This window comes from Gadus macrocephalus, chromosome 5 (assembly GCF_031168955.1).
Source record: "Gadus macrocephalus chromosome 5, ASM3116895v1".
In the NCBI taxonomy this organism is placed as follows: Eukaryota; Metazoa; Chordata; class Actinopteri; order Gadiformes; family Gadidae; genus Gadus; species Gadus macrocephalus.
This window is the reverse complement of record NC_082386.1, coordinates 14,522,076-14,533,227: the sequence shown is the minus strand read 5'-3', so window position 1 is coordinate 14,533,227 and position 11,152 is coordinate 14,522,076. Positions and strand designations below refer to the sequence as shown.

General features: G+C 44.9%; 2 protein-coding genes across 2 annotated transcripts in view; one reads left to right on the top strand and one right to left on the bottom strand.

Annotated features, from left to right (window-relative positions):
• Positions 1-2: 2 nt before the first annotated feature.
• Positions 3-8,389, bottom strand: LOC132458123 (glycogenin-1-like). The gene is made up of 7 exons (XM_060052644.1): positions 8,228-8,389; positions 6,983-7,118; positions 6,235-6,409; positions 5,742-5,904; positions 3,489-3,615; positions 2,358-2,583; positions 3-1,544 (listed from the first exon to the last, which is right to left on the bottom strand). The coding sequence occupies exons 1-7, from the start codon at positions 8,358-8,360 to the stop codon at positions 1,320-1,322; spliced, it is 1,185 nt and encodes a 394-aa protein (XP_059908627.1). The 5' UTR covers positions 8,361-8,389; the 3' UTR covers positions 3-1,319.
• Positions 8,390-10,277: 1,888 nt separating this feature from the next.
• pls1 (plastin 1 (I isoform)) overlaps positions 10,278-11,152 on the top strand; it is a 10,366-nt gene continuing 9,491 nt past the window's right edge. Inside the window, exon 1 of the mRNA XM_060052624.1 lies at positions 10,278-10,505. The gene's annotated coding sequence lies outside the window, so the exon portion shown is untranslated. The remainder of the gene's footprint in view (positions 10,506-11,152) is intronic.

The window sequence follows — 11,152 nt, the reverse complement described above, 5'->3', positions numbered from 1 at the left end:
AGTTTCCTGAAATTCATCTTTTTATTTTTATGAATTCTGCATCTTTCAGGTCAGAAAGACGAGTGTGAAGAGCCACTGCTACTCACCAGTTTATTAACTTTTTGCGTAGACAGAAAAGAAGTACAGTTAAAGTAACAGACAGACCAGTGCCTGTCTGTCTCATCTCACAGTGCTGTGGTTAACTTCAGCCTCCAGGCATATTCTGAACGACTTATCTTATCGTCATTTAGTATCCGCTTTAATTTGAAGCGACTTCTCGTGAATTCCCAATTAGGTCCTTAATGGAGCAGTTTAAGGGGGTTAGGGTATCTTGCTCAAGGACGCCTACAGGTTAGGCTGCGTACTTTTCGGCTGGGAGTCGGACACCCTAGCCACTACACTCAGACAATGGGATCCTTCTAAAGGAGGTGATCATTTCTGTGGGGTTTTAGCAACCGAGAAGTGGAGTTTGGCATGATCGTTGCATCCGAGCAGCAGTATTAGTTAATAATAGTAAATAAAGGGTTTTGTAAACAGTGAACAGCGGTAAGGCAGCTGGTTACGACACACTTACACTTAAAGAACATTGGATCATGGCACAAAAATATATATTCTCTCTGGAGGTTTGGCTGCTGTGCAGGTTGAAGTACATGCAGAAGAGGGGGGGGGGTTGACTGGGATCACACCATAAACTGCATAATATAAACCTTTGTCATCTTAACACGGACACAATACAAGAAGAATTTCCCGTCTTCAGTGTTGACATTTGTAAAGTTTCATTCAGTGAGGGAAGCTGCCATGCAAAACATCACAGGACTAACGGAGGGCTGGTGTAGGGGGGATACAGAGGTGAGGTGGGACCACCGTGAGGACACAAGCTGGTCTGGGTTTGTGTTCACACCAGTTACCTAATCAATTGAAGAAGGGTGTGGTCATGCTCCTTCAACACTTCAAAGTAAAAGCCTCCTGGTAATATTTTTGTTCCCGATGTCCAATGCAGTATCTTGGTGGTGGCTGCTTTTGCTTTTTAGCATGTTCCCAGCTGCTGGAAGACCGATTACATTGTTAATATATTATTTTCTACATAAGCAGCAGCACCATTGCTTTGTTAACTTGGTAATTTTCTACTTTTCTCTCACACACATACAGTGACAGAACTCAGGGCGGCTCAGGCCCTCGAAGAGCATACTTTATTATTTTTTTAAGTATCTCATCCCTCTTCTGATTGGTTGGGGTGGCTGTGGAATGGCTCCGCCCTCCTTGAACACCATAGCCTACAATAGTTTACTCTTTCTCTTCGTCGCTCCCTCCCTTCGTTTCGCTCTACTCCTCCACCAGTTTTACTTGAGGAAGGAGTCCAGTTTGCGTTCGATGTGGACAAAGGAGTCGTCTCCCATGTAGTCCGCCTGGCCCGCCTCCCACCGCTTCTTCCTCTCGTCGGAGGGCACCTTGGGTGGAGGAGGAGGAGGAGAAGAAGAAGAGGGTGCAAAAGAAGAGGAGGTGGAGGAGGAGGCGGCATGGGATGTTGATGTCAAGATCTCCCTTATCTCTTCATGGGACTTCTCCTAGATGAGACAAAAAAAATACAGGGAAATAACGGATGAACTGATGTGCAACAAGGGGCCAAGAGCCAGCAGCCTTATAAGGAGAAATCCAAAGTTTCCCTTCGAATTCCTGTGCGATTCCCATTGATGTTGCTGGCCCAGCGATAAAGTGCAAAACCTAATGTTTTACACAGCCGTCACGCGATTTACAGATTCATGTCCGACGAATCTTTAGTTTCCCTTGAACTATTAATGATTAACTTCCTTTTCAGATGACCAGAGTTTGTGGTAGTGAGCTACAAGGTAAAACGTTCTCTTTCAGAGAAACTCTGTAGCTGAAGCCAACAGTTATAGGTAAAAAATCCAGACGGTGTTAAGTCAACATTGAGTTGATGTTCTGGGATACAAATCTTTGAAAAAAAAAAAAGGGTAAACAGGGCAGAACCAATAAGCATGAATAAGTTGTTTGAATGATATTTTTTTTTATGTGGAAAAATGTAGTTATCTGTAGAAATTCATTAAATAAATAATAAATATATTCAAATATTTTTACCATGCACTTTTAACCAATTTATTTAGTTTTAAGGCATAGGTAAAACTCCATAGAAATAGACTGCATAGAAACGGCCAATACACGTAGTTCTACCTTTGCTTTGCATGTGAACAGGCAAACAATTTATCCTGGCCACATTTCATACACAAAAGCTTGCAGATAATCAAGAAAATCAGCTACGATTGACACACACACACCACACACACACACCACACACACACACACACACACACACACAACACCGGCACACACACACAAACTGAAAGACCAAGCCAACTTACATCCACACAGCCTGTGTTGAAGGGTGTGTCTCCATAGGCCTCCAGCAGAGCAGGCAGCACAGCGCTGGAGTAAAACTCCCACCACAGGCGCAGATAGTCGGGCTGCACCTCGCACAGGCCGGGCGCCACTGAGTGACCCTTGACCTCTCCGCTCTGGGCATCGTAAGAATAGCTCCAGGGCTTCACCTTTCCTAGGAAGTGCACCACCTTGGCCTTGTGGCCATACCTTTGGAGTGAGAGAAATCACACCACGACAGAGTCAGGTTGCAGGGAAGGTTTAGGTGTCATGTGTGTAGTAAAGAACACTTAGCAAAGCTCTATTTTCTGCATTTTTTTTACTTTATTGAATCACAGGTTATTGGGGTATGTCATTTCCTGGCCGTGCACACAGCCATTGTATGATGTTTGCCGTCGCTGGAATCAAAATAAATTTTGGAAGTTTTGTACGTAAACGAGATGAAACCAGAGACTGAACGAACAGAGCAGACTCGGCCAACAAGTGAACAACACAGCGGCTGACCCTGTCTGAGTGGGTTTGTTCCAAGTCCTTGTAATCCAATGCTCTCTCTCCCCACACACAGACATAGAGAGATTTACCTTGACTGAGGTTTACGCCACTTGCTTTAAAAGGCAAACCTAAAATATATATTTGTTTTTATAAAGGTTTTGTGAACGTTCCACTCTGCGTTGAACGCAAGTGGTATTCTTCTTGTTACATCCAAATACTTTTAACTAATCACCTCGACGTCAAGACGGAGAGCCACTTGTGGGGAAGTGTGTGATTTTGTTGAGCTCTGCTCTGCAGTGGTTGATGTTCATGGCCGCGTCAGACAACATTGCTCATAATAACATTCATACACAACGATAGTAGCTTAATAACTCAAAAGCATCACAAATTTGGGGTGGGTCATAACCATGGGGATAATACATCCCGTTCAGTCCTAGAAATGCTGTTTTTTTTTTTATCTCAGTGTCTAAATTCACATCTCTGTACTCCATATGAATGCTCACCAATACTTTGCTCTGTGTGTGTGTGTGTGTGTGTCTGTGTCTGTGTCTGTGTCTGTGTGTGTGTGTGTGTGTGTGTGTGTGTGTGTGTGTGTGTGTGTGTGTGTGTGAGAGACGACTGACTGTTTGAAGGCTGGGAGGTAGGAGTAGATGGCGATGCTGCTGAGGTTGTAGATGAAAGGTAGGTGCCTGGAAATGTCTGCGGTGGCCCAGGTGTTGAAGTAACTGTTCAGAACCCCCTGGTCTCCACCTGCAGGCGCGCACACACAAACACACACACAAACACACTATATATATCATGTCAAATAGTAAGACATAGATCTGCAGTTATCGGTTGGAAAAGATAACCAACATGTAATTATCGGGTAAAGCAGGATGAACTCCTCTTTCAAAGTGAATATATAAATATGTAAAAACGTTGATCCCCTTAAAGTAATTTTGATTTAAGGAAAAAAATATATATATACTGTATATTTATATATTTACCATTTACTGATCTATTGCACTCATAGCCATCAGGGTTCCTTCTCAAACGTGTTTATACCTGTCAGACCCGCCTGGCTATATACATGTGCTCGCCTCTATAATGTAGGCCGGGGAAGCCCTTTGACATCGAAACAGTGTTTAAGGGCATTACAAATACATTGTATTTGACAACCCTAACCCCACTTGCGCACTACCCATACCTGCTCCCTATCCTGCATGCGCTCCTAGCCTCTCTGACTAGTATTAATAGAAACTAGAGAGCCATGTTGACAGCGCAGCCAGGGAAGAATGCATGGCCTACACACAGCATAGCACATTCACTTGCAAATGTATGCAATCGCTCTCTCATTCACTTGCTCACATCAATTAAAGTATGAACACACACACACACACACACACACATACACACACACACACACACACACACACACATACACACACACACACACACACACACACACACACACACACAGATACCATCACACACAAACTTGCAAATGTATCTCCCATTCACTTACTCAACCAAACAAACTTAAGTAGACAGGCAAACAGACACACACACACACACACGCATTTCTCTCCCCCCCCCCCCCCCCCCCCCCCCCCCCCACCACTAACACACAGACACACTCATACACTCATACTTTGATACACAACACCACACATTGCCACGTGCTGCACACAGCTTCTGTACCACTGCGTGTAAAGTGCGGGGGGTTAGTCGGAACAGAGACAGATAACCCTAATAACAAGGAGGTACGTCAGGCTACACCCACTGCACTTCTACGTCAACAGAAGGTTGGCGTAGAAGGTGGGTGGAGGGTAACGTTGTCACGCGTTGGGAGACTAGGTCTAGAGTTACTGCACATTAATAGGTCTGACACTCATCAGTCTATAACAATCTTATGAGAAGAGCTACTCACAGGAGAAGAAGCAAGACTTTTAGCATTTTCTGACTGTACTGATTTGGAGATCTCGTTGATGTTTCCAAAATAGAAGTCTTTTCTTGTCTTGAACAAAAGCGAAGCTAAGCAAAGCGCTGGTGATCTAAATCGATCACCAGTCTGCGTCAGGAGGAGGTAGGAACTGGTACCATGCCATGCAGATAGAGGACACCTCCCTTTACGTGTGTAAGAAGTCGTTCCATGACGTCACAGTGTCATTTACTCTTAAATTACTCAACATAATAGCTTTTAAGGGTAATGCCACACTTCGCCGGCAGGCGGCACAAAGTCACACATAAACGGCATCTTCTATTAAACCAGTGTGTGTGTGTGTGTCTGTCTCCGTCTGTGTGTACGTGCGTGTCTGTGTCTTGATGTGTGTGTGTCTCTCTGGATGTCTGAGTGTGTGTGCGTGTGTGTGTGCATGCTTGTGTGTTTTTTCGGAGTATAAAAACACCCAGTGCTGAAGAACAAAGACCCGCCCCTGTCGGAGGCATAGTTGCCTCCAGGAGTAATCCCACAGATGAGTCACTTGGAACGGGTGGCCGCTGGGATGGGTGTGGGCTGTGACTACCACGTGTGACTTGTGGGCTGTGACTACCACGTGTGACTGATCTATAATGTCGTCTTTGAGCCAATGCTTTTATCCAAAGCGACTCATTGTGTTCAGATACAGCTCAGTAATGAGCAGGTAAGGGTTTAGGCATATTGCTCATGAAGTAAAATAGGAAGGATGCGGATATTGGGGTTAGAATCCAGAGAGAACCCCGTCAACTAGACCACTTTACATCCTCGTTAGTAATACTGACCAAAGATGGCATCGTCACATCTCCACTATGTTGGCACTGCGGGGAAGTTATTCACGAAGTAAAGATAAATACTAGACACTGTGCCACAATACAGATGCTACCCTGGATGTGAACCTTAAGGATGACTTGGGTCTCACCATCGAAGCTGCCGTTCTCACTGCAGAATGCCAGCAGTTTCTCGTGTGTCTCATTGGACGGCGTGAACACAAACACCCCGGAGTTGAAACAGTCTGGCCAACCAGGATCCGGAGCTGCCGATAGCTCCTCCCTCTCGAACAGTTCATCTATGTTAGACAACACCTGGGAAGTATATATATATATATATATTTGATTTAGTTGGTATCCATGGTATAATTGTGATGGTACAATATACAATATCAGATTATGATCCCAATATTACAATGTAACATGGTGGCTACACCTTAGTCACCCAGATAACAGTGACTACACCTTAGTCACTGACAATTTTTTTTTCTTTAAAATTACAATATGGCTTACTTTCACATTTAAATATACAAAATTGATATCGTTAGTCATAAAATGTCGGCCTATGCATAAATCCATCTTGACCGTTGGCCCAGCGTTGGAGGCTAAACACGGTGTAGGTGGGACTGGAGGAGATGGACCCACCAGGGTGTCTGCGTCCATGAACACACACTTGCTGTAGTGCGTGAGGGTCCAGCAGTGCAGCTTGGTGAAGGTGACCCCCAGGTCCGGGCGCTTCATGAGGGCCAGGTGGGCGGTGTCCCCGGACTCCAACACGTCCACCAGACACACCTCGTCGTACACCGACTCCAGCACGCGCCTGTGGCACAACGTGCCATCGTCGTGGTTAAGGGTATACATACTATACATATTATACCACCAGGAGTGAGTGCGATTAGCCGTTACAAACCGTATTGGAGATCTGCCTCTTCTGACGTCACAAGTGTGCGCGTCCACCGAGATGTGTGCTGGATAGATGAGCAACGTTTGCTACGGTCCACTGGGTAGGCTGGTAAACTGATCTATCCAGCACACATCTAGTTGGACACGCCCACTTGTGATGTCAGAAGAGTCAGACTCCTGGTGGTATAAAATGTCACCTTTAATGATTTATATGCTTCGGAACACCAGAGGGCTATTCAGAGTCACGTCAAGTCAATTGTATTTGCATGGCCCTTAATCACAGTTGCAGTCTTAACTCCACCATTTTTGTATGGCAACAACCCACGAAACACACACACACCCTCCTAGCTCACAGTGTGTGTGTGTGTGTGTGTGTGTGTGTGTGTGTGTGTGTGTGTGTGTGTGTGTGTGTGTGTGTGTGTGTGTGTGTGTGTGTGTGTGTGTGTGTGTGTGTGTGTGTGTGACAAAGTAGGGGGTCCAGCGGTCTTACCTGCAGGGCTCAGCAACATGGGGCCCAATGAGGGCCACAAGTTTCTTGGTTGTCTTGTGTTTCCTTAGCGACTGCCCCAAGACCATTGCTCCCTTGGCATAGTTGTCGTTTGTTGCTAGCGTCACAAATGCTTGGTCTGCATGGACACAAGTACACACACACACACTCATATGCGTATACATAGTTAAGTGAATGCACTTAAACACACTCAAATTCGAGGTTGGAGCAATGACCAATCGTGAGTTATAACATAAATACCATCCTTTCCCCTTCATAACTTTCCATACAAGGTAACATCATTGAGGATCTCTCTATTCTACGTTACTTGGGTTGTTGCAGTATATTATCAGTGTAAAAGTATGTCATATTGATATTAAATATATTAAAAAGTATAGGTTAGATTGCATTCTAAAGAGAGACAGTTCTTTTTAGACCAAAAGTCTACAAAACTGTTTTTAAGACTTACTATTCGTCTAGCCTAGGCTATATAGAGCATTGATTATGACCTATAACTATTTAGGCTATTTGCTATAAATAAATGTGGTATATAAACCATAGGCTTCATTAAGTATTAACACGTTGTACATTCAGGGTGCCTAAAGGTAGGGTGAAAGGATAACGCTAACATAGTAGGTCGCACCTTAAAAAGTGTTACAATGACGCTTGCAACGTATGATGCTATCAGAAGTTGTATTGCAAAACCCGGGTACGGTGGTTTCCGTTTCTTTCAGTTATTTGTTAATAGGCATGTTGTAGCCTATTGCGGGCAAAGAGAACAACGGACCAGAATAGTTTTATCCACTGAGCTCCATTTGACAGCATTACAGTTTTTATTCAAATATTATTTAACTATTAAAAATGCAACGGAAACGCCGATTACGTTCGCGCTTCACTGGCCACGGCGAAACGTTACGCGCGTCCCAACAAGGCCACTGGCGACGGCGCACGTACGCACTGACTCCTTCAGCCACTGTGGTTCCCAGCGAAGCAACCCCCGGGTTCCCACGCCTATGTCACACGCATAAATTAGATACAATATATACCTTGCCATTTAAGAAAGAAACCAACGTTTTTCCGGTAACGTTTAAGCATAACTTAATCCGCAACGATGGGTAAAGAAGCAATAGTACTCGACCTGCGCATCCGAAGCGCCATGTCAGTAGTCTATGTGACTAGAAGGGTTTTGTGAATGTGTGTGTGTGCGTGCGTTTGTGTGTGACTCCATTGTCCTCTAGTATATCTCACCCGCCATGGTTTTCTGTGAGCAGGCAGCACGGTGCCCCGAGGAAGAAGTAAGATTCGGATTGAAACCTTTGATATGCAGCTGGCAGATGCTCAGCAGCTGGGAGCAGTCCAACGCAGGAATTAAGTTCCACATTCCGGATCACGTGATCAGTGACAGCATACATGCCCCCTGCTCTTTCGCTTTTGCCCTCTTCCTCCATTCATTATATCTCGATAACAAAATATATATTTAAAGGTCGTTGTTTTCCTTTTGTAGCATTATATACATTACTCTCGGCCCAGGAAGGTTTTAGAGGGATATAATGCATTGGTTGTTCGTTTTTTATATTTACAGTAGGACAACCCTAAAGAGATGCCTACTGAAAAGATGAGGCGTAAAGCGAGCGTCATCTAGTGGCGAAATGTTGCATCACCCTTCAAAGTATCAATTAGGCCTAATCCAATATGAATCATATTCAAAAGAATGGACATTTTCCAAAATAAAAAATTCTGCATAAAAGTTGCATAAAAAGTTGTCCAGCGGGAACAACTTTTTATGGTTCACGCAACCCTCCCAAGAGGAACCGAAATCTTAACATATCAATATATGTTTATTTATTCCTGGCGTTGTTGCATATCTGATGTGAAACTTGATCAACACATTGCTTATTTAGAAGATTATACTTGAATTAGATAATACATATTAGAGATGGTAATGTAGAGCTAAATTATTATTTTAGTTGCTTTGCATTTGTTATGCTTCTTCCTTGGGTCTGTTTTCTTTCACCTTATTCAACTTCCCCAAGCATGTGGGCTCGAGGTGTTACTGAATAATGCAAAGGCTAAGAGAAAAGCCCCAGACCTGCTCTCCTCCACGGTGTGTGAGCTAAGCAGCTGATCTAGATCGCTGAGACCAAACAGTGCAGCTAAACACAGGAACTCTTATGTCTTATGGCCCTGGTCTCAGGTCAGTGTCAAGAGAGATACATAGAGACTGAGAGAGAGAGAGAGAGAGAGAGAGAGAGAGAGAGAGAGAGAGAGAGAGAGAGAGAAACTAGAGAGCCTTAGAGAACCTGTGGAGTGAAACTGTGCTGATCAGGTGTCAGATGGAGAGGAGATCTCAAAGAGAGATGGAGGGTCTTAAACTACTGCCTGTTTATAGTGGCAAGTGGACCGTCTTCTGACTCAAGTGGAGCATCGTCCGACTGCCTGTTTACAGACCTTCAAATGGAGTATCTTCTGACTACCTGTTTATAGGGCCACCCGTGTCTTCTGATTACCTGTTGACAGGGCCACATGTACCTGCTGACTACCTGTTTACGGAGACTCGACGGCAACACCTCCTTAGCTTGTGCCTACCGGACTGCTCACAGAGCCACAGCTCCACGAGGATGCCGTAAGAGAACGGGTATGGAAGTAGCCTGTGTGTTGTTATGAACCTATATTATGATTACAGGGATTGTGTGTGTGTGTGTGTGTGTGTGTGTGTGGGGGGGGGGGGGGGGGGGGGAGGGGACGGACGGACGCGAAGAGCTAGAAAAGAGGCATACAGAAGTGGAAGAGTAAATGTAATGTTTGACTGAATGTTACGTTAGACTAAATGTTCATGTTAGGTTAGACTGTTGCGCTACGTTAGACTTAAAGCAGAAGATAGGTTTGGTTCCCGGCCTCGGGTTACATTGCATTGTGTGGGATTGAAGCAACGTGCACACACACACAAACGCCTACACACACAGGCATCATCATTTAAACATGCGTGCGTGTCTGCGTGTGTGTGTGTGTGTGTGTGTGTGTGTGTGTGTGTGTGTGTGTGTGTGTATAGGAGTTCAAAGTTATGTCCACAGACAGATCAAAGCAGGAAATAAAGGCATAAAATAAAGGCAAAATCCTCGTCAGCGAGAGAGAGAGAGCGTGGGAGAGAGACATTGAAAGACAGGAGAAGTGGAGACTGCTGAACTGAATTGCTTTGCACCAGCGTTCTGAAGCCTCTGAGCAGGCGTTTAAACGTTAACTTTTTAGCCAACGCCCAGCCCGTGGCATGCGTGGGACCAAAGGTTGCGTCACGCCTGCCCCACCTGTGTCACTCCTCCTGGGATAGAGAAATAGCCAGCAGCTGGCCCCTGGCTCTCCGCTGCCTCTTCTCTCACTGCCCCTCTGTATCTGCCCCAGCCAGGAACCACTAGCCCCACCGCCCCATCAGCTGCCACTTACCCGCGGAGAAGGACGGCTGGACCCTGAGACCTGCCCTCCCGCTTTGGGCTGGACGGAACCAACTAGCAACACACAAGCGTATGCCAAGGTACAAATCTATCCTCCTCAATTTCCCACTGGCCCCTTGCTCTCTATCTAAATCTCCCCCTCACTCTCCCTCTCTCTCTCTGTCTTTGTCTTTATATCTCTGCCTGTCTCAATATCTGTCTCTATTTAAGTACCTCACTGTCTCTCTTTCTCTCTCTTTCTTTTTCTCTCTCTCCCTCTCTTTATCTCTTTCTATCTCAATCGCTCTCTGTCTCTCTCTGTCTCAATCTCTCTCTGTATCCGTTTAAAGCTCTCTTGGCCTTCTGATCAATTACATGCAAGCCAAACCATGCAATGTGTGTGTGTGTGTGTGTGTGTGTGTGTGTGTGTGTGTGTGGGTGTGGGTGTGTGTTTGTGTGTGTGTGTGCATGCGGTTCTTTCATAGCAAAGTAGAGTGAGTTTGATCATGGACAATACAAGTGCCATCAATACCGAGCCTCTCCCAAGGGACAATAACAATTAATTATGTAGTAAAATATCACATTGTTTGAATCAGGCGTTTAAACCCAACACAAAAGTGCCCACGATGGTCTGAAACTATAGGTGTGACATAAAGAAGCAAAAGCTAATATCAGGAGTAATTCTCAGTTACTTGTCTACACACATACTGAGAGTCTGTCGTTTATCAGTACATAGTCAAATAGGAAT

Bases quoted from the DNA above. Each gene is read 5' to 3' on its own strand.
- LOC132458123 (XM_060052644.1), bottom strand. From the start codon at position 8,360: ATGTGGAACTTAATTCCTGCGTTGGACTGCTCCCAGCTGCTGAGCATC. The intron at 6,410-6,982 runs GTAAGACCGCTG...GTTGTGCCACAG, and splicing joins CATGTTGCTGAGCCCTGCAG to GCGCGTGCTGGAGTCGGTGT. The intron at 1,545-2,357 runs GTAAGTTGGCTT...TGTCTCATCTAG, and splicing joins TCAACACAGGCTGTGTGGAT to GAGAAGTCCCATGAAGAGAT.